This window comes from Hylobates moloch, unplaced genomic scaffold (assembly GCF_009828535.3).
Source record: "Hylobates moloch isolate HMO894 unplaced genomic scaffold, HMol_V3 SCAFFOLD_19, whole genome shotgun sequence".
NCBI classification, from domain to species: Eukaryota; Metazoa; Chordata; class Mammalia; order Primates; family Hylobatidae; genus Hylobates; species Hylobates moloch.
The window spans coordinates 23,026,999-23,049,951 of record NW_026652294.1 but is presented as its reverse complement, the minus strand read 5'-3'; the positions used below and the strand labels follow the sequence as shown (position 1 = coordinate 23,049,951).

The window sequence follows — 22,953 nt, the reverse complement described above, 5'->3', positions numbered from 1 at the left end:
ACTGGCTGAGAAACCAGCTCCTGGTAGACATGGTAGTACAGTGTTTTTGGAGAGCCCACGCAGGTATGTGAGTGTATCATTTTACTTCCTTATTCTATTTCAACAGTGGAGTATATGGCTCCATATGAATAGCTTCAGCTGTCATCCATTTCCCCAACAATTATGCTCTGTCTCCAGGTCTCATTCTCTCTCCACTTCTGGGCCTTCAAGTCCTGAGGATCAGTTTCTGATGTGGGACAGGGATACAGCCACCCCTCCCAGGCAGCTGGCAGCAAAACATGAGAGGAAAACAGCAGAGAAGTGGGGCCAACCATGGGGGCATCACACTTCCAGAGCCCAAAACAGGCAAGAATGGTCAGGCAAGAACAGAGGTGCTCCTGAGAATAGTGGGATGGATTCTGAAATTGGGTCCTGAACACCTGGGCTAGGTAGTTGCTATTCAACAGGGAACTATTCCACGGAAGGGGCAAGGAGGAGAGCCAGGGAGGCAGCCAGAGGGGTGCGGAGGAAGCAAACTACCCTCACACACACCTCTGGACTGCAGTATCTCTGGACTGCAGTGTCTCTGGGTGTAACCACCCACCAGAGGGCCTCTGACCACTGCCACAGCCCCAAGCTTGCTTTTTGTTTTTTTGGAGACATAGTCTCACTCTGTTGCCCAGGCTGGAGTGTGCAGTGGCACAATCTCGGCTCTCTGCTCACTGCAACCTCCACCTCCCGGGTTCAAGTGATTTTCCTGCCTCAGCCTCCCAAGTAGCTTGGATTACAGGCGTGCACCACCATGCCCAGCTAATTTTTGTATTTTTTTTTTTTTTTTTTTTGAGACAGTCTTGCTCTGTTGCCCAGGCTAGAGTGCAGTGGCGCAATCTCAGCTCACTGCAAGCTCCGCCTCCCAGATTCACGCCATTCTCCTGCCTCAGCCTCTCCGAGTAGCTGGGACTACAGGCACCCGCCACCACTCCCGGCTAATTTTTTTTGTATTTTTAGTAGAGACGGGGTTTCACCGTGGTCTCGATCTCCCGACCTCGTGATCCGCCCGCCTCGGCCTTCCAAAGTGCTGGGATTACAAGCGTGAGCCACCGTGCCCGGCCTAATTTTTGTATTTTTAGTAGAGATGGGGTTTTACCATGTAGGCCAGGCTCGTCTCAGAACTCCTGACCTCAAGTGATCCACCCACCTTGGCCTCCCAAAGGGCTGGGATGACAGGTGTGAGCCACTGCGCCCGGCCCCCAAGCTTTCTTTTTTTTTTTTGAGACGGAGTCTTGCTCTGTTGCTCAGGCTGGAGTGCAGTGGTGCAACCTTGGCTCACTGCAGCCTCTGCCTCCCAGGTTCCAGTGATTCTCCTGCCTCAGCCTCCTGGGTAGCTGGGATTACAGGTGCACGCTACCATGCCTAGCTAATTTTTGTATTTTTTAGTAGAGATGGGGTTTCACCATGTTGGCCAGGCTGGTCTCGAACTCCTGACCTCAGGTGATCTGCCCACCTTGGCCTCCCAAAGTGCTGGGATTACAGGCATGAGCCACCGCACCAGGCCATCCAAGCTTTCTTAAGAACATGGCAGTCACACAGACACACACACTGTGTGTGTGTGTGTGTGTGTGTGTGTGTGTGTTGGGCTGAGGATCACTTGAACCAACTGCACTTGGGCAACTGTCTCCAAAGCTCTTGGGGGAAGGACTAGCTCCTTTCTGAATTCGGTGATGTAGCTTTGGAGACAGGCAAATCTGAGGTCAAATCCTGATTGTATCACTAGCTCTGTGATTCTGGGCATGACTGACCGTCTCTGGCCTCAGTTTCGTTATTTGGAAAGGGAGTAGGAATGATAACAGACACTAATACAACATTCACACCAAGCCAGGAGCTGTTTTTGGTGCTTTACATATATTAACTCATTAAGTCCTTGCTACAACCCTAGGAGGTAGGTACAGGTTGAGTATCCCTTATCCAAAATTCTTGGGACCAGAAGTGTTTTGTATTTCAGATTTTTTTTCAAATTTTGTAATATTTGCCTATAATAATGAGATATGTTGCTGATGGGACCCAAGTCTAAACACAAAATTCATTTGTTTTGTATACACCTTGTACACATAGCCAGAAGGTAATTTTTTATTTTTTTGAGACGGAGTCTTGCTCTGTCACCCTGGCTGGAGTGCAGTGGCTCAATCTTAGCTAACCGCAACCTCTGCTTCCCAAGTTCAAGCAGTTCTCCTGTCTCAACCTCCTGAGTAGCTGGGACCACAGGCGTGTGCCACCAGGCCCGGCTAATTTTTGTATTTTTAGTAGAGACGGGGTTTCACCGTGTTAGCCAGGATGGTCTCGATCTCCTGACCTCAGATGATCCACCCACCTCGTCTTCCCAAAGTGCTAGGATTACAGGGGTGAGCCACGCATCCGGCCACCTGAAGGTAATTTTATGCAGTGTTTTAAATAATTTTGTTCATGGGCCAGGCACAGTGGCTTATGCCTGTAATCCCAGCACTTGGGAGGCCAAGGCAGGCAGATCACCTGAGCTCAGGAGTTTGAGACAAGCCTGGGCAACATGGTGAAACCCTGTATCTACAAAAATTAGCCAGGCATGCTGGTGTGCACCTGTAGTCTCAGCTACTTGGAGGGCTGAGGCGGGAGGATCCCTTGGGCCCAGGAGGTGAAGGCTACAGTGAGCTATGTTCACACCACTGCACTCCAGCCTGGGTGACAAAGCAAGACACTGTCTTAAAAATAAATAAATAAATAAAAAGAATGTAAAAAATATAATAATTTTATTCATGAAACAAAATTTTTTGTTTTTTTTCTGGGACAGAGTCATGTTTTGTCGCCCAGGGTGGAGTACAGTGGTGTGATCTTGGCTCACTGCCCTCTACATCCCCAATTCAAGCGATTCTTGTGCTTCAGCCTCCCGAGTAGCTGGGATTACAGGCACATGCCACCACACCCAGCTAATTGTGGTATTTTTCATAGAGATGAGGTTTCACCATGTCAGCCAGGCTGGTCTGAAACTTCTGGCCTCAAGTGATCTGTCTGCCTAGGCTTCCTAAAGTGCTGGGATTACAGGCGTGAGCCACCGCACCTGGCCTATTCATGAAACAAAGTTTTGGCTACATTTTGACTGCAACTCATCACGTGAAGTCAGGTATGGAATTTTCCACCTGTAGCATCACATCAGCACTCAAAAAGTTTCAGATTTTGGAGCACTTTGGATTTCTAATTTTTGTATTAGGGATGCTCAACCTGTACTACAAGTACCTTAACACTCCTAGCTGATGTGAGGATTAAATATAATGCACGTAGCCGGGCATGGTGGCTCATACCTGTAATCCCAGCACTTTGAGAAGCCGAGGCAGGCAGATCGCAAGGTCAGGAGTTCGAGACCAGCCTGTCCAATATGGTGAAACCTTGTCTCTACTAAAAATACAAAAAAAAAAAAAAAATACCTGGGCTTGGTGGCAGGCAACTGTAGTCCCAGCTACTCGGGAGGCTGAGGCAGGAGAATCGCTTGAACCCGGGAGGCGGAGGTTGCAGTGAGCCAAGATCATGCCACTGCACTCCAGCCTGGGCGACAGAGCAAGACTCCATCTCAAAAATAAATAAATAAATATACATATATATATGTAAAATGCATGTAATGTGCCTGATTTCTGTAGGAACTTAATATTAACAGGACACGGCATTGTTGTTGTCAACATTGTTAATTATACTCACTGACCCCTGCTTACTTTAGAAGACAAGACTGTAGTACACCTATGTCCTGAAGCATGATGCCACAGCTTCTTATGGCCTGGGAGAGCTTGCCCAGGCCAAGACAGGTCAGCCAAAGCCACACCTTGCAGAACCTCACCCACCTCTTCATGAGAGAGGACACTGCTACTCTGGTACCGCATAAACTGGCCCAGGAAGAGAAGCCCCAGACACCCAGTGATTTGGCATCTCCTTCATCATAGATGCAAGAAAGGATACAGCATGTCCTGCAGGGGTGGCTGGCCTGAGGAGGTGCTAGGGGGAAGGCCCTCCAAGGAGGCCTGCAGGGTCTGGGCCATGCTGTGGTCAGCCAGGTATCCCATGCTCTGGAGCTACAGGGAGAAGAGGGCAGGGAAGACAGGCCTCCTCAGTGCCCACTCCACACACGCCCTAACTGCCTCCATCCTCTGTGCTTCCCTCCTCCCATTCCTTGGCTGCTGTGGCCAGAGCTCCCACCCTCCAAGAGAAGATGGTCTTGAGGGTCTAGCTTTACAGTGGCTGCATGGCCTCCCCTTCCCACCCACCTGCTGGAAGAAGCCATGCAGGGCCTGGAGTGTGGTGTTCGAGAGGGTAGACAGGTCAGCCAAAGCCACACATTGCAGAACATCACCCACCTCTTCATGAGAGAGGACACTGCTACTCCGGTACCGCATAAACTGGCCCAGGAAGAGAAGCCGCAAACACCCAGTGATTTGGCATCTCCTTCATCATAGACAACTGCTGTGCCCCAACTTTAGGGGATACTGTCCTGAAGCCCACAGAACCTGCCTGCCTTCAAGGAGCTCAGAGATAGTGGGCAGAGGTGGGGCAGATAGTGTGTCATGGGGAAGTGGGGTAAGTAAGGCAACCTGTGAGATCCTGAGAGAGCTGGCCCTCCTGACCCCTTTGGCCTTGGCTCCCTCCTCCCCAACCTTGCACTGAACACTCATGGCCAGAATGAACTACGTGTGGCTCCCCTGACATACCACCATGTGCTCTTGTACCTGTTGTTCTTACTTCACTACCTGGAATACCTTTCCTTCTCTCTGCCTATTAATTTCTCAAGCCACAGCTAAAATGTTACCTTCACTGCTGAGAATCACTCTTTCCTCTTTGTTCCTACACCAACCACTGATGTACTTGTTGATCCACTTCACTGTCATTCTTAGGCCTGCTGCTTTGTTATTTATTCAAGGGGCACTTACTGTGTGCCCCACAGTTAGCATCTCCTCTACTCTACCACTTGTAGCTTCATATTTACATTACTAGTTTACTTGTCTGTCCTCCTCTTTAGACTGAGGGACCCTAAAGGCAGAGTATCTGGTTCACTGATATCCTTAGTATCTAGCAGACCTGGCATGTGGTAGACAGGCCCTGGTCAACATGTCATGAGAGAAATAGGGGAAAGGGTGTCGGGGTCCCCTGGAGTGAGGAGATATGGGCATTCAGAGGAATTCTTTCAGCAGGTCTCTTGTAGGGTGAAGGCCTGCCAAGCCCTTCCACCTTCTTTGAGGATTAGGGTTACCTAAAGTGAGACCCTGGCCTCTTCAGCACCACCCAGCTCATGACACTCCTCAGACCACAAGATATCCTTTCTGCACTTACCAGGGTCATGAGCCTCAAAATCTCGGGTCTGAGGAAGGAATTCTCTCCAGCATCCAAGAGGGTAAACAGCAAAAACCGATTCCAAGGCTGGGAGGCCACGTGGAGAGCTTCAAGAAACACTGGGTTGTTAACGCTTCCAAGGCCTTGCCTTGGGACATTGCTCAAGAGGACCTTCTCCTATTGGCTTAAAAAGGGGCTACCCAGTTAGAGGCAGGGCACTGGACAAGCTGACCCAAGGAGGGTTCTTTCCCTGGGCTTCTAATCCACTTATGTTGACTGGCTCAGTGAAACTATATATGCCATGATTGTGGAAGGCAGGCAGTAAGAAGGGCTCTGCCACTTAAGAGCATTGTGACCTTGGTTGGGCATATCATTTGACCTATCTGAACCTTACTGATTCCATCTATGTAATGGGCATGACTGCCCTTGCAGTGCTGCTAAAAGAATTAAACAAAACAAGTATGAGTCACACAAGGGGATGGAAGGCTGGAGCAGGAGGGTGGAAGGGTGTTGCTCCCTCTAATCTCTCATGGGAACATCAGATAATGTGGAGAGTTTCTACCGATGTCTGGGCTCCGGGCATCCAGGTAGTCAAGCAAGGCCTCCAGGCAGCCAACACTGGCCTGGGACAATAGAGGGTCCTTCTGCAGAAAAAAAAAAAAAAAAAAATTCAGGTCAGGTTTTGCTACCAATGGCTTTTGGTGCCAACCAAGAAAAAACATTTGGTTTTCAGAGTTACTTGGATTTCAGAATTTCAGATTTGGGATTATAGCCCTGTAGATAATCAAGAAATGTTTGTTGGCTTCATCTCTCACCCTCATACAGAGCACAGTGCTTATACTGTATGATTTACCTACATTCAATAGAGTGCTTTGGGCTAGGCACAGTGGCTCACACCTGTAATCCCAGCACTTTGGGAGGCCAAGGCGCCCGGATCACCTGAGGTCAGGAGTTTGAGACCAGCCTGGTCAACATGGTGAAACCCCATCTCTACTAAAAATACAAAAATTAGTCGGGTGTGGTGGTACACACCTGTAGTCCCAGCTACTGAGGAGGCTGAGGCAGGAGAATCGCTTGAACCCGGGAGGTAGAGGTTGCGGTGAGCTGAGATTGCACCACTTGCACTCCAGCCTGAGCGACAGAGCGAAACTCCATCGTGGTGGCTCACGCCTGTAATCCCAGCACATTGGCCGAGGCGGGTGGATCACGAGGTCAGGAGTTCAAGACCAGCCTGGCCAAGATGGTGAAACCCCGTCTCTACTAAAAATACAAAAAATTAGCCGGCCGTGGTGGTGGGCACCTATAATCCCAGCTACTTGGGAGGCTGAGGCAGATAATTGCTTGAACCCGGGAGCAGAATGAGCCATGATCACACCACTGCACTCCAGCCTGGGTGACAGAGCAAGACTCCATCTTAAAAAAAAAAAAAAAAAAAAAAAAGAGTGCTTTGTTTCAGAAAAGAAGATGGACCCTGGGCCACACTAAAAGATTTATAGATTACAGACCCTGGAAGAGCCTCACAGTTTACTTAAGCCAGTGGGTTTCAACCTTCTTTTTTTTAAAGCAACAAGACCTTTCATCAAAATTGCATGCTCTAATAAGCACATGAAAATATTTATCATTAGTCATTAGGGAAATGCAAATTAAAACTACTATGAGGTACCCCTGTACATCTACCAATAGCTAAAGTTAAAAAGACTGACAACACCAAGTGTTGAGGAGAATGTGGAGCAGCTGGCACTCATACATTGCTGGTGGGAAGGTAAAATGGTGCAGCCACTTTGGGAAACAATTTGATGGCTTCTTATAAAGTTAAACATACACTTATCACCCCCATAACCACCCTTATCACTCCAGTGCCCACAGCCCTTCTTCAGAGCCCTCTGCTGCCACTGACCTGCCCCTTCACCCCATGTGACCCAGCATGGTGGACCCTGGACACTCTCTCTATTCTTATTTCAACTAACACTTTCCTCCACCGTGCTCCACTCCGGGGGGAATAGAGGCTGTTCTCATGTTAGCCTTTTATTTTGCAGATGGAGAACATGAAGATTAGTAAAAAGTGACTTACTAAACATCTTCAGAGTCAGAGGCTGGGCAGGGGCTTTGACACAGATTCCGGTGATTCTAGATACTGTACCTTCCACTGCACTGCACTGGGCCACCCAGCTGCTGAAGATTCTGCATAGCTGATGAGCACTCAGTTTGTAGTGCTGGTGCCACCAGCCTGCTTTGGCCCAGAGGTGTCAACGAGGACCAGCACCCAGAGCCCTAGCTTAGGCTTCACTGCCATTTTTCTCCCTTGACACCAGTTTTTAAAAGTACAGTTTTATCGAGATATAATTGACAAACCATAATACTCATCCTTTAAAGGATATAATTCGTAGTTTTTAAAAATATATCCACAGAGTTGCACAGCAATGTAATTCCAGAATATTTTCATCACCCCTAAAAAGAAACCCCATACTCAGCAGTCGCTCTTCGTTCCCCCATCCCTCCACTCAGCCCTAGGCAACTACTAATCTACTTTGTCTCCATGGATTTGCCTTTTCCAGACATTTTTCATAAGCAGAATCATAATATGTGCTCTTTTGTATCTGATTGCTTTCACTTAATGTTCTCAAGGTTCATCCATGTTGTAGCATGTGTCAGTACTTCACTCCTTTGTATGGTCAAATAGTATTTCATTGTATGGATATACAATTTGTCCTCATGGGTATGAGGGTGGCCTAGCTGTCATCTGCATGTACAGCTTCTTGTTCACCAGTTGCCTTACCTCCAGGCACTCTCCTTGCCCCCATCTTCCCCACTGTGGCTGAGAGGGAACTTGCTTTTTTTCTTTTGAGACGAGTCTCACTCTGTCACCCAGGCTGGAGCTCAGTGGCATGATAGCTCACTTTGGCTTCAACCTCCTGGGCTTAGGTGATCCTCCCATCTCAGCCTCCTGAGTAGATGGAACTACAGGCATGTGCCACCACGTCCAGCTAATTTTTTGTATTTTTTATAGAGATAGGGTTGTGCCGTGTTTTCCAGGCTGGTCTGGAACTCCTAGACTCAAGCAATCCACCCACCTTGGCCTCCCTGAGTGCCAGGATTACAAGTGTGGGCCATAGTACCCAGCCCGAGAGAGAACTTTCAAACACACAGTCTGATAGATGTCCTTCCACAGTTCGCACAATGATTCTTAGCCTAGCGTATGAGGCATGGCTCAGTTTGGCTCTGCCCAGCTTTTTGTCTCATTTTCTACTTCATCACACCCCACGCCCCGGCATGCACTTTCGGAATATGTGATTTTATACATGCTGTTGTCCTGCTGGAATGCCCTTCCCTCTATACCTCTGCCTAGACACCCTTCAAGGCTGAGTTCAAATGTCACCTTCTCCGTGAAGCCTCCTCTGACTTCCCACACAGGGGGCATTTTTGCCTAAAAGTTTTCAGACCGGGCGTGGTGGCTCATGCCTGTAATCCCAGCACTTCGGGGCTGAGGTGGGCGGATCACAAGGTCAGGAGTTCGAGACCAACCTGGCCAATATGGTGAAACTCTATCTACTAAAAATACAAAATTAGCCAGGCATGGTGGTGGGCGCCTGCAGTCCCAGCTGCTCAGGAGGCTGAGGCAGGAGAATCACTTGAACCCAGGAGGCAGAGGTTGTAGTGAGCCGAGATTGTGCCATTGCACTCCGGCCTGGGCGATAGAGTGAGACTCTGTCTCAGAAAAAAAAAAAAAAAAGAAGTTTTCAGTTTTGTGGAAGAAGACAATGTAAACCACTATCGTATAATAAAATATGATAATGTGATACTCAATTCATAGCTGAATGAACCATTCTGGGAGCTCAAGGGAGACAGATTTCCTCTATTGCTGGGTTACTGTGGAATAAATATTTGCTGAATGTATGAATCATTGAACAAATGAATAAAAAGCTAGTTTTAAGACCAGGCGCGGTGGCTCACACCTGTAATTCCAGAACTTTGGGATGCCGAGGCGGGTGATCACTTGAGGCCAGGAGTTTTGAGACCAACCTGGCCAACATGGCGAAACCCTGTCACTACTAAACATACAAAAAATTAACCAGGTGTGGTGGCAGGTGCCTGTAATCCCAGCTACTCGGTAGGCTGAGGCACGAGAATCTCTTGAAACTGGGAGGCAGAGGTTGCAGTGAGCTGAGATCACACCACTGCACTCCAGCCTGGACAACAGAATGAGAGTCTGTCTCAAAAAACAAAACAAAAAAACAAACAAACTAGTTTTAAACAACAAACTGGTTGAAGGGAATGAAGGAGGCTTAGCTATAACCATGAGATCCTGGGCAGTGACAGAGGGGACATTGTGGCTGAACAAAGAAGGCCAGGAAATTTCTCGGGAGTGTGACAGTGAGAGAAAAGAGGAAAAGCCTACTTGGTCCTGTTCACTAGGCAATTATAGGGCAGTCACTGTGAGGCTAAGACAGGCTCCTCAGCAATGCCCTCCTACAAGCAGGGTAGGCCCAGCACCTTCTACAGGGGGAGTCATGAGCTTCTCAGGTTGGGTTCCCCTTCCCAGGGACTGTTGAGGACAGACAGTCAAAAACTACCAGAGAGACAAATACAGGATTCCACTTACATGAGGTCCCTACAGTAGTCAAATTCATAGAGATAGCAAGTAAAATGGTAGATGCCAGGGGCTGGGGGAGGAGACTGGGGAATTGTTTAATGGGTACAGGGTTTCAGTTTGGGAAGATGAAAAGATCTAGAGATGGATGATGGTGAAAGTTGCACAACAATGTGAATGTACTTAACTTAATGCCACTGACCCATATACTTAAAATGATTAAAATACTAAATTTTATGTTATATATAGTTTACTACAATTAAAACAAGGCCAGGTGCAGTGACTCACACCTGTAATCCTAGCACTTTGTGAGGCCAAGGCCAGAGGATTGCTTGAGCCCAGGAGGTCAAGACCAGCCTGGGCAACATAGTGAGATTATCATCTCTACAAAAGTATGTTATTTTATTTTTTATTTATTTATTTTTTGAGATGGAGTCTTGCTCTGTCACCCAGGCTGGAATGCACTGGCATGATCTTGGCTCACTGCAACCTCCACCTCCCGGGTTCAAGTGATTCTCCTGCCTCGGCCTCCCAAGTAGCTGGGATTACCGCCACCACGCCCGGCTAAATTTTTTGTATTTTTAGTAGAGATGGGGTTTCACCATGTTGGCCAGGCTGGCCTCAAATTCCTGACAAGTGATCCGCCCGTCTCGGCCTCCCAAAGTGCTGAGATTACAGGCATGAGCCACCGTGCCTGGCCTTACTACAAATACAAAAGTATTTTAAAATTAGCTGGGCATGGTGGTGTACACCCGTAGTCCCAGCTATTCAGGAGGTTGAGATGGGAGGATCATTTAAGCTCAGCAGGTTAAGGTGGCAGTGGGCCATGATCATGCCACTGCACTCTAGCTTGGGTGACAGGAAGACTCTATCTCAAAAATAAAATTAAACAGTTGCCAGAGGCAGAGTTGAGTGTCACAGGCCAGGGAGACACCTAGGCTCTTGGGCATGAGAGGCGAATGGTGGAAGTGCTATACAATACTTCACTGGTGGCTGGGCACGTTGGCTCACACCTGTAATCCCAGCACTTTGGGAGGCCGAGGTGGGCAGATCACCTGAGGTCGGGAGTTTGAGACCAGCCTGGCCAACATGGTGAAACCCTGTCTCTACTGAAAATACAAAAATTAGCCAGGCGTGGTGGCACACATCTGTAATCCCAACTACTCAGGAAGCTGAGGCAGAAGAATCGCTTAAATCCAGGAGGTGGAGGTTGCAGTGAGCTGGGATCATACCACTGCACTGCAGCCTGGGTGACAGAGCAAGACTTTGTCTCAAAAAAAAAAAAAAAAAAAAAACCCACAAACCTCACTGGCACCCCACCCTAGTGTTTAGGCTATTGGTTTGAAGACGGCTTTTTCATCACTCAAGGCCCAGTTCAAATGCTACCTCTCTTGTGCAGCCTTCCAATACAGGTTGAGGCCGGGCACGCCTGTAATCCCAGCACTTTGGGATGCCAAGGTGGGTGGGTCACTTGAGGTCACGAGTTCGAGACCAGCCTGGCCAACATGGTGAAACCTCATGTCTACTAAAAATACAGAATTAACCAGGCATTGTGGTGCGTACCTGTAGTCCCAGGTACTTGGGAGGCTGAGGCAGGAGAATCACTTAACTCAGGAGGCAGAGGTTGCAGTGAGCTGGAATTGCACCACTGCACTCCAGCCTGGGGGACAGAGCGAGACTCCATCCCAAAAACAAACAAGAAAACAAATACTGGTTGAGTATCTGTAATTAAAAATCTGAAATCTGAAATATTCCAAAATCCAAAACGTTTGAGCACCAACATGATGCTCAAAGCAGATGCTCATTGGGCATTTCGGATTTTTGACTTTTGTATTAGGAATGCGCAACTGCTAATAGGTCATTTTGGTATTAGATGTAGTTATTTGTGTTTCCCATAATCTGTGAGTGCCTAAATGGCTGGGATCATGTAATGTTAATTTCTGTGGTTTTCATCCATTCAACAAACATTCCCAGATGCCAATTTTGTGCCAAGCTCTGTGCTGGGTATTGGGAAATCATTCCTCCCACACCTCCTGTTCTGAATCTTAAAACAGGAACATCAGCGCTTTTAGAAACATTAGGGAGAAAGCATTTCCCTAACTAGCCCTCCTCATCCAAGGAAGGTTTTATCTAGAAGGCAAGACACTAGCTTAAGATCTACTGTGCCATCAGGCACGATTAAGGTATTAAAGATTATGCTCCCATGAACTTAAACTCCTGGCCAGCTGGCTAAGTGTCCATAATGCAAACACAGTTTTTCCCGCCTGTGGACCCCTGGTCTGGCAAGAAGGAGGGTGGTTTAAAAAGCTCATTTTGGACAGATATGATTAAGCAAGTATAATAAAATGTTACTAGTAGAATCTAGGTGTTGGGTGTATGAATGTTCACTGTAAAATTCTCTCATTGCTGTATGTTTGAAAAACTGCAGAAAAAAAAAGCCCATTCTGTTCCAGAGTCCCAGCCAATATTCTACTATGATATTTACCAGCAATAAAGCTGATGTTTTGGTTCTCATCTGATTTCTAAATTCTAAATTAGCTTTAAACCCACAAGGGGAAGGACACACAAAGATTAACCAGACTCAGACTCTGCCCTTGAGTATATCACAGCCTGGTTGGGGGAAGAGTGATATGAAAATGGAAACTTGAAACAGAGAGCTAAGTGCTATAATAGGATAGATGTTTGATCCCTAAAGAGCACAGAGCCTTGTGCATGGATGTGCCACAGGACAAGACTCAGCAACCACTAACTTAGCATTGGGCCCACTCCTGGGACATCTTCCTGGGGCCCCCAGTATCCTTCATAGGCCGTGACATTGGGTCAGGGCTCAGGATACAATGGCTACATAAACACTGATCTATAAGTGTCTCCTAAGCCATAAAACACAAACCCCTTGGAGGTAGACATGCTTTTGCTTGCCCTGGATCCCCTCCTTCTTCTGGTAGCAGTTTTCCCGTGGCGAACCATCCCTCTCTTGGGTTCAGTCCACCTGGGCTATAGAGAGCTGACCACATGCCCTGGCCTCCAGGAGAGAGCACTGACCCAAGCCAGGCCAATCAGGGCATCCCATGCCCCAGCCATGGTGACTGGCATATTACCCAAGCCAGCCTAATGAGACTCAATTCTGGGAACTATGAGGAAAGAGAAATCTTTTTTCCCTAGAGGATATAAGCTAGGAGCTACTGCTGGTCATCCTACTATCTCATAAAAATAAAGCTGACAGTGAGGAATGCAAAGCCAATAGATGGAAAGAGTCTGATGACCTTGTCTGAGCTTCTGGGATCCAGCTGTGCCTGAAGCCAGTATTGACCCCAGGACTTCTCAGTTATAAGCCAAATTGAGTTTTGTTTCTGTCACTGTAGCTTTAAAAGTCTCACCCAGGCAGGGAATGGTGGCTTATGCCTGTAATCCTAGCACTTTTGGAGGCCAGGGTAAGAGGATCACTTGAGGCCAGGAATTCGAGACCAGCCTGGAAATACGGCAAGACCCCATCTGTATTTAAAAAATAAAAATAGGCCGAGTGTGGTGGCTCATTCCTGTAATCCCAGCACTTTGAGAGGCTGAGGCGGGTGGATCACCTGAGGTCAGGAGTTTGAGACCAGCCTGACCAATATGAGGAAACCCCGTCTCCACTAAAAATACAAAAATTAGCCGGTCATGGTGGCATGCATCTGTAATCCCAGCTACTCGGGAGGCTGAGACAGGAGAATCACTTGAACCTGGGAGGCAGAGGTTGCAGTGAGCCGAGATTGCACCATTGCACTCCAGCCTGGGCAACAAGAGCAAAACTCCGTCTCGAAAATAAATAAATAAATAGGCCGGGTGAGGTGGCTCACACCTGTAATCCCAGCACTTTGGGAGGCCGAGGCGGGAGGATCATGAAGTCAGGAGATCAAGACCATCCTGGCTAACACAGTGAAACCCTGTCTCTACTAAAAATGCAAAAAATTAGCCGGGCGTGGTGGCGGGTGCCTGTAGTCCCAGCTACTCGGGAGGCTGAGGCAGAAGAATGGCGTGAACCCGGGAGGCAGAGCTTGCAGTGAGTTGAGATCACGCCACTGCACGCCAGCCTGGGCGATAGAGCTAGACTCCATCTAAAAAAATAATAAAAATACATAAATAAATAAAATAAAATAAATAAAAATAATTTTTTTAAAAAAAGTCTTACTCAATCCACCCTCCAAGCCCTGGTAGGAATATCAGGCTCTTGACAGGCAGCCACCCCTTCCTGCTGTTGTCCTGGGAGAAGCAAGCCCCACTCAGCAAGGGCCTTACCTGCACCAGGAGGTTCTGCAGCCCAATGACCAGGGACTGGACTTGCGACGTTCGCAGTGGAGCTAGGACAGTGTCCTCGGTGGCTGGCAGTGGCTGGGCCCCTGAGGGCACCAGGGTTACCAGGGCAGAGGAAAAGCTTTGTCGCAGGGCTGTCCGCAGGAAGCACAAGACGGCAGCTGGAAGCAGGAAATTCCTTACACTCAGTTCCTGTCTCTTTCCCACCTCCCACCCAGCTCTGTCATAGGATGGGAGACAATGAAGATGAGACAATTATGGATTGACCATAGGCTGGTCAGGGTGCTGGTCTTATCTGAAAACCTAGGGAAAAAGCTTTTCTTCTGCTGGAGACTTGTGGACCCATACCTGAGAGTAGTGCAGCCTTTTTCTTTGGAAAGCTGAGAGCCTTCAATACTTGGTCCATTTCCACAGACAGTGTCTGGTGAACCTGGCAGGGCACAGGGTAAAGGGCTAACCCCCACGTTCTGGAAGCCTGGGCAGAAAATAACCTGCCTGAAAATCTCTTCTATCACCTCCCCCAACATATCCACTGCATCAAAAGGGGACGGAGGAGGCCACACAGCGTTCTCCAAGCTGCACCAGCCCTGGCTTCAGGAGCATGAGGAGGAGAATCAAGTCTGAACCTGGAGAACTTTTTTTCTTCCAAATCTCCCCCATCCTCACTGGCCTCCTCCATCAGACAGCCTTCCCTGGCCTCATCTGTGGTTCAGTCTCTGGCTCTGTTCACTATATACCTAACCCAGAAGATCTGGAGTCAGACAGGCCAAATCAAAATCCTGGCTCTCAGGTCAGGTACAGTGGCTTACACCTGTAATCCCAGCACTTTGGGTGGCTGAGGTGAGAGGATTCGTTGAGCCCAGGAGTTCAAGACCAGCCTGGACAACATGGAGAAACCCCATCTCTACAAGAAAATACAAAAACATTAGCTGGGCACGGTAGCATGTGTCTGTAGTTCTTGCTATTCAGGAGGCTGAGGTGAGATAATCACTTGAGACGGGAGGCCAAGGCTGCAGTGAGCTGGGATACTGCCACTGCACTCCAGCCTGGACGACAGATTCCATTTCTTTAAAAAAATAAAATAAAATCCTGGCTTTGCTACCTGTCGGCTGTATGGCCTTGGGCAAGTTACTGCACCTCTCTCAGCATGCCTTACTTTCTTCATCTATGAAATTAAGACGGGCACAGTGGCTCATGCCTATAATCCCAGCACTTCGGGATGCCGAGGTGGGCAGATCACCTGAGGTCAGGAGTTCAAGACCAGCCTGACCAACTTGGAGAAACCCTGTCTCTACTAAAAATACAAAATAGCTGGGTGCGGTGGCGGATGCCTGTAATCCCAGCTACTAGGGAGGCTGAGGCAGGAGAATCACTTGAACCCAGGAGGGGGAGGTTGCGGTGAGCCAAGATCGCACCATTGCACTCCAGCCTGGGCAACTAGAGCAAAACTTTGTCTGAAAAAAATAACAGGGAACTCTGTGTATGTGTGTCGGGGGTTGGGGGGGGGGTGTTATATGGGAACTCTCTATACTACCTGCACCATTTTTCTATAAATATAAAACTGTCCTAAAAATGAAGTCTATTAATAATAAACAAAACAGACAAAAAAAAAGGTATGGCGACGTGAAGGAGCACAGCTGACTGGGAGAAGGAGAAATGCCTGGCCAGAGGACAGGGAAGGTGGGTGGGAATGGCAGAAAGTAAGGCTGCAGAGGGCCAGGCCTAGAAGAGGACAAAAAGGCTGCTGAAGGAGCTTGGGCAGAAGGGGTGTGAGGACAGACTATGGCTGCAATGATAGGACATGCAGAGGAGGGAAGAGGCGGGTGGCCAGGAAATTGTAACTAGGTCATATTAGTGGGGAGGACGAATGATCAGGCCTGAGTTAGGGCACTGGAGGTAGCTAGGAGCAGGTAATTGCCTAGGTGTGAGCTGAGGGCCAGGGCAGAGCCAAGGACAAAATGAAAGTTTTCTCCTAGGCAGGTGACTGCAGACAGCTGAATCAGCCCAGCAGCCTCACACGGAAAATTAGGAAAGGTTTCTGTCCTAAACCAACCACAGGCAACAACCTGCAGGATTTGCCAGAGCAAAGATTTGCCACAGCTTGTTGCCCCTCTAGAGGCCAAAGTTTAAAACTCATGTCACTTCTATGTGCCCATCACGAGATTGGCATAGTATTGGGCACAGTGTGCGGATACCACAGAGGCTAGCAGATGGTTTCCATGAGAAGTAGCCCACAGAGGAGCTCATGCAGGGCACTGTGATGACAAGGCCCTACAAGAGGGAGGGGCTGAGGGGAAGGAGGTGCTCTGTGGATAAGTCCACTGCTCTTCTCTTCCCTGCATCACCTTCTCAAACAGTAATAATGACAGTTAACCATGTGTGGCATTCCACAGCTTGCCATGCTGCACTTCAAGGTCGCAGGCTGGCTTCTGCCTCCCCGTCTGGTCTGTTCTGCTCCATTCATTCCCCACCTTCTCATCACACAGAGCACCTCACCACTCCCCAAATATACAGAGCATGTCCTGAATTTGTGCAGCTTCATGCCTTTGCTCATATTGTTCTCTCTACCTGGAATGCCTTTCCCCACTATCTTTGCTGAGTACAATCTTATCCTTAAAGACTACAAGTTCCCTAAGGGTAGGACACATGCTGTATTCATTTTTTATTCCTCTGTGACAAGAATAGAGCCTGGAGTGTAGGTAAACCTTATGTGTTAAGTGGATTAATATAAAACAACCTCACAACAATCCTGAGATGTTTTCCCCATTTTGTAGGTAAGGAAACTGAGCTCAGAAAGGGTAAATACCTTGCCAAGGTCACACAGCTAATAAGCCCCCAGAGCTGGGACCAGAACTCAGGATCTTCAACACTCCTTTGAGTGCCACCCCATGGCTCAAAGCCACAGAAGTTAAAGACTAACCTGCAAACTGCCCTTGTGCTGCTGGGCAGAGAAGGAGGCAGTGAGCAGCCAGGCAGAGCAGAGGAGTGCAGTCCTGGGAGAATCTGCCTTTGCCAAGGTGAGGGCCAGCATCTTCTCCAGAAGCTCCATCAGGCCCGTGCTGCTCAGGAGCACTGCCGCAGCTGCGGGGGGTGGGCAGGGCAGGGCCCACAGGAGTTACAGAGGAGCTTCAGCTAAGTGCCACCATGGTGCTTAGTAGCACCTGATGGGGGCTTCACAAACAAACAGAGGATCATCCTGAGGCTCTAAGGGTCCCAGCTTCATAACAGAAGCTCAGGTTATTAGAGCCAGAAAGGATCTTATGACCACCAGCCACACACACAACGCTATTTGTTCTTTTAAGATGAAAAAGTTGAGGTAGAGAGGACCACAGACTGCCCAGCGCTCTTCACTGTCCCAGCCCGGGCCCCTGCACCTCTTTTCTGACTGCTGGGTGTGGTCTGATGAAGGTTCCAATACAGGAAGTTGAAGGAGGGCTGCAGGATGTCCACGTCAGTGGGGCTGCACTTCCCACACAGCTTGCTTACTGCAAGAGATGAGAGTCCCCAGGCGGCCTGTCGCACAACACTCACACTTGTCACAGGTGGTAGCCTGCAACTGGCTATTTCAGATGTCAGTCTTGGGGAGCAAGCACAAACTAAGTATCCCTGATATTACAACCAATGGAAAGAAACACAGTGACAAACCTTAAGGCACATTCACACCCTCCATCTAGACAAACATCAGGCAAGCAACCTACAGCTGCGCATCACAGAAAGACTTTAGGATTTCAAAGGGATCCATCCTTTGAACATCGTCACCACCTTCCCAAGGGAACTTTAACAGTCGAATGAAGTGCAGTTCCCTGCACTTGCCACATCCCCTCTCTCACATCACTTCATTTAGCTAACTCCTCTAGTTCCCGTCAGCAATCAAGATTCAGCTCAGGCCTGCGCAGTGGCTTACACCTGTAATCCCAGCACTTTGGGAGGCAGAGGCAGGCAGATTGCTTGAGCCCAGGAGTTCAAGACTAACCTGGGCAATGTGGTGAGACCCCGTCTCTCCACAAAAAAATACAAAAAATTAGCTGGGCATGGTGGCACACGCTGGTAGTCCCAGCCACTCGGGAGGCTGAGGTGGAAGGATCACCTGAGCCCGAGAGGTAGAGGCTGCAGTGAACAGTTATGCTATTATACTTCAACCTGGGTGACAGAGTGAGACCCTGTCTCAAAAAAAAAAAAAAAAAAAAAAGATTCAGCTCAAAGTTCATCTCCCCCTTGAAGCCTTCCTTAACTTCTCAAGGCAAGATTAGATGCTGCTTCTGCATTCTCCCAGGCCTCATCAGTGTAACATTACACTGTAGATATCTATAGAACATATCCCTTTACTCTTGGGAACTCCCACTTCTCATCTGCCTATCCCCATCCTAATATGAAACCTACCTACAGCTCCATTCACTCTTTGGCAGCCACATCACACCCTGACTTCTGTGCTCACCCAGACAAGCAGGTCTCAGCTCCCTCCCACACCAGTACCTCCATCTTGAACCACAGTCCTCTACTCTCTGTTCTCATATAGAAGTGCTCAAGGATTATATGTAAATGTCCTATTACATTTCATGTGTGGGTTTCAGCCTGTTACTCCCTGTCAGAGGCTCTTTTGAAGGCTGAGTTTGTCACACACAGATCTCCCTCCTAGCTTAGTGTCAGCCTTGATCTCACAGACAGGCTGGTAATGACTGGCACCAGGCTGAGGCCATCTGCAATGTGTCCCCAGTGGCCTTTTTTTGAGTCTGACACTGATGTTCTCAGAGGTGGACTGGACTCCAGGCAGGGAAGAAGCCCCATCTTCACCTGTAGCTAGAGGACTTGGGGGGTCCACAGACACTGAAGACACATCATTTTTCCTATTCATTTCAACCTTCCCTCAGCAAATCTTCCTGCAGGTGCTGCCTATGAAGTGATGGCAGCATCATGAGTTGAGAAACAGAGGAGGTTTGGGGTGTGGGTAAGAAAAAAGCCTGGAGAACTGTGAACTGGATCATCAGATCTGAGTCAATTTAGGATGAGGTGGAGAGCTGACCTTGTGCCAGGAAAAAAGGAATCTGCATGGATAGCATCTGTTGAAGGCCTACTGTGTGTCAAGCACTGTGTGACATTCTCTATCTAACTAGATAAGTATTCCTTATCTTAACAACTAGATAAGTATTCCTTATCTTAACCCTAGGTTAGGAAAGTACTACTACTTTACCTATGAGGAACCTAAGACTCACAGAGACTAGATGATTGCTAGTGACTAAGCTGAGATTCAAACTCAGGCCTTCCTGACTCTAGAGCTTGTGCCTGTCATACAGATTTGTGTTTTAGAGACGAGGTCTCACTCCATTGCCCAGGCTGGGTGCAGTGGTGAGATCATAGCTCACTGCAGCCTTGACATCCTGGGCTCAAGCAATCCTCCCGCCTCGGCCTTTCCAAGTAGCTGGGACTATATATAGGTCTGCATCACCACGCACAGCTAATTATTTGTATTTTTTTTTGTAGAGACAGGGTTTCACCATGTTGCCAAGGCTGGTCTTGAACTCCTGAGCTCAAACGACACGCTGCCTCAGCCTCCCAAAGTGCTAGGATTATAGGCGTGAGCCACCAGGCCTAGCCATTTGTAGAGGCAGGATCTTGCTATGTTGCTCAGGCTGGTCTTGAACTCCTGGCTTCAAACAATCCTCCTGCCTCAAACACCCAAAGTGCTGGGATTACAGGCATGAGCACCCCCCTGGCCTCATAATGCTGATTTTTTGCAGAGGTAGGGTGTCTCCCAAACATTCCCAGAGAACAAGCAGAGAAAGCCCTGAGAGGTCCTTTAGCAAGAAAACCCTAGGGACAGACTGACCTACTAGCTTCTTCCAAAGGGATGAAAGAGTAGAAGAAAGAAGAACACCAGCCTACTTAGTGAGCACCCACTGCACATCCAGCCCTGGGCCCTCGGGCACTATCCCAAGCAGCCAGGGCACCTTGGTGAAGGAGCTTCATGGCCACGCTGTCCAGTTCTTGCTCTGACACATTCCTGAGCTGCATCAGGGAGAGGAGGCTCAGCAACAGTGGTAGGTTCCCCGGCGCTGTGAAGAACAAGGAGGAGTGGGCAGGAAGCCTGATGCTCAGATCACCTGAAGGTCAGACACCCTGCCCTGCTTTAAGGGCCCATAATAACAGGTTCAAAGTTTTTTGTTTCCTAAGGGGTGAGGTGTTTTGTTGGGATTTACTCCTATTTCTTTCTTCATTCAGAACAGGCGTAACTGATATACTAAGTACCAGACATAGGTTGGTACCAGGAATTCATTATTTCATTTAATCCCACTAAAAAAAATGTGAAGCATGGATTGTTATTCCTATTTTGCACTTACAAAATTGAGGCTCAGAGAGGCTGAGTGACTTCTCCAAGGTCCCACAGCCAGAAAGTGGCAGGACGCTGTGGTCTGAATGTTTGTGTTCTTCCAAAATTCATGTTGAAATCTTAACCCCCAATGTAATAGTATTAGGAAGTGAGGCCTTTAGTAGACGACTGAATCATGAGGGCAGAATCTTCATGAATGGGATGAGTGGCCTTTTGAAAGAAACTGTGAGGAGCTCCCTCCCTTACCCCTTCTGCCACTTGAGGACACAGTAAGAAGACAAGCCATCATGCTGGCACATGCCTATAACCCCAGCTACTCAGGAGTCTGAGGTTGGGGGATTGCTTGAGCCTAGGAGGTCAAGGCTGTGGCGGGCAGGGGAGAAGAAGGAGGAAGAAAGGAGGAGGAGGAGAAGGAAGGAAGGAGGAGGAGGGAGGGGAGAATGAGGGGAAGGAGGAGGAAAAGAGGAAGAAGAACAAGAGGAGAAGAAGAAAAGAAGAAGAAAGAAGAAGGAGAAAGAAGGATGGATGGAAGGAAGGAAGGAAGGAAGGAAGGAAGGAAGGAAGGAAGGAAGGAGGGAAGGAATGAAGGAAGGAAGGAGGGAAGGAAGGAAAGAAGAAAGCCATTTATGAACCAGGAAGTGGGCCTTCACCAGACACTGAATCTTTCAGTACCTTGATTTTGGATTTCCCAGCCCCCAAAACTGGGAGAAATAAATTCCTGTTGTTTATAAGTCACCCAGTCTATGGCCCAAATAGACCCAAATCTGAATCCAATGCCCATGGCCTTCCCACTATGTTTCCACTAAATCTTAAGGTTCTTAACCAGTATTATCAGCTAAACATGGCTTGTCCTTCCCTGAAAAGAAATAACTCATCTCCTCTTGACACCTTTAAATCTACTTCCAAACCCTCAGTCCTCTGTCAGGTAGCCACAGATTGCCTCTCGCTTTGCTTAGAAATATAATTTTAGGCTGAGTGTGGTAGCTCACACCTGTAATCCAAGCACTTTGGGAGGCTGAGGCAGGCGGATCACTTGAGGTCAGGAGTTCCAGACCAGCCTGGCCAATATAGTGAAACCCCACCTCTACTAAAAATACAAAAAATTAGCTGGGCGTGGTGGCACGTGCCTGTAATTCCAGCTACTAGGGAGGCTGAGGCAGAATAATCACTTGAATGCAGGAGGTGAAGGTTGCAGTGAGCCGAGATCATGCCACTGCACTCCAGCCTGAACGATAGAGTGAGACCCTGTCTCAAAAAAAAAAAAAATTTTTTTTAAATTCAGCTTCTCTAAAAATAGAAAAGAACTAAGCCGGGCACAGTGGCTCACCCCTGTAATCCAAGCACTTTGGGAGGCTGAGGTGGGCGGATCACTTGAGCTCAGGGGTTTGGGACCACCCTGGGCAACATGGCGAAACCCTGTCTCTCCTGAAAATACAAAAAAATTAGCTGAGTGTGGTGGCACACGCCTGTAAGTCCCAGCTACTTGGGAGGCTGAGGCACAAGAATTGCTTGAACCCAGAAAGTGGAGGTTGCAGTGAACAGAGATCTTGCCACTGCACTCCAGCATGGGTGACAGAGTGAGACGGTCTCAAAAATAATAGGCCGGGCACGGTGGCTCACGCTTGTAATCCCAGCACTTTGGGAGGCCGAGGCGGGCAGATCACGAGGTCAGGAGATCGAGACCACGGTGAAACCCCGTCTCTACTAAAAATACAAAAAAAAAATTAGCCGGGCGCGGTGGCGGGCGCCTGTAGTCCAGGCTACTCGGAGAGGCTGAGGCCGAAGAATGGCGTGAACCCGGGAGGCAGAGCTTGCAGTGAGCCGAGATTGCGCCACTGCACTCCAGCCTGGGTGAATGAGCAAGACTCCGTCTCAAAATAAAATAAAATAAATAAATAAATAAATAAAATAAAATCATAATAAAATACATAAAATATAAAATAAATAAATACAATAAAATAAACCAATCCAAATTTTCAGTGTCTCCATACTGTACCAAACATCAATCTTCCTTGACTCCAGTGAGTACCATTCCAGATTTGGAAACTATTCCCCCGGATCTCACTGGGAGCTTTCAGCACATCACAGATCCACCTTCCTCCCCGGCCCCTGCGGACTGCTGCTGGCTCCAGCCTCCTCCAGATTTCTCACTTTCTTCTTCCCACGGGGGGCTGCCATGCTTGTGACAAACAACACTGAGCACACACTGCACAGGGTGGGGATATGCACGCACACATCAAACACATTCACTCATGTTAAACACACACAGCACACCAAGCATGTTGTACGCCCACTCTGCAGTGAGAGAAAGGAGGTGAAGTTTAGCTTGATGCCACAATGGCCTTTCTTTTTCAGATAAAACCCTGATTCTGTCTCCTGGAACAGACCTAACAAGGGTAGAGATACCCATTCTCGACTGGCTTTCAGGTCA

The 22,953-nt window shown here is 48.3% G+C and overlaps 1 protein-coding gene across 1 annotated transcript in view; it reads right to left on the bottom strand.

Moving 5' to 3' along the window:
• Positions 1–66: 66 nt before the first annotated feature.
• Positions 67–22,953, bottom strand: part of MEI1 (meiotic double-stranded break formation protein 1) — a 103,664-nt gene continuing 80,777 nt past the window's right edge. Inside the window, exons 22-31 of the mRNA XM_032138977.2 lie at positions 20,143–20,247; positions 17,572–17,682; positions 17,118–17,278; positions 14,546–14,627; positions 14,183–14,358; positions 5,882–5,963; positions 5,320–5,426; positions 4,260–4,391; positions 3,955–4,067; positions 67–265 (exon numbers count right to left, since the gene is read on the bottom strand). Coding sequence (XP_031994868.1) covers positions 220–265; positions 3,955–4,067; positions 4,260–4,391; positions 5,320–5,426; positions 5,882–5,963; positions 14,183–14,358; positions 14,546–14,627; positions 17,118–17,278; positions 17,572–17,682; positions 20,143–20,247 — 1,115 coding nt within the window. The 3' untranslated portion in view covers positions 67–219. The remainder of the gene's footprint in view (positions 266–3,954; positions 4,068–4,259; positions 4,392–5,319; positions 5,427–5,881; positions 5,964–14,182; positions 14,359–14,545; positions 14,628–17,117; positions 17,279–17,571; positions 17,683–20,142; positions 20,248–22,953) is intronic.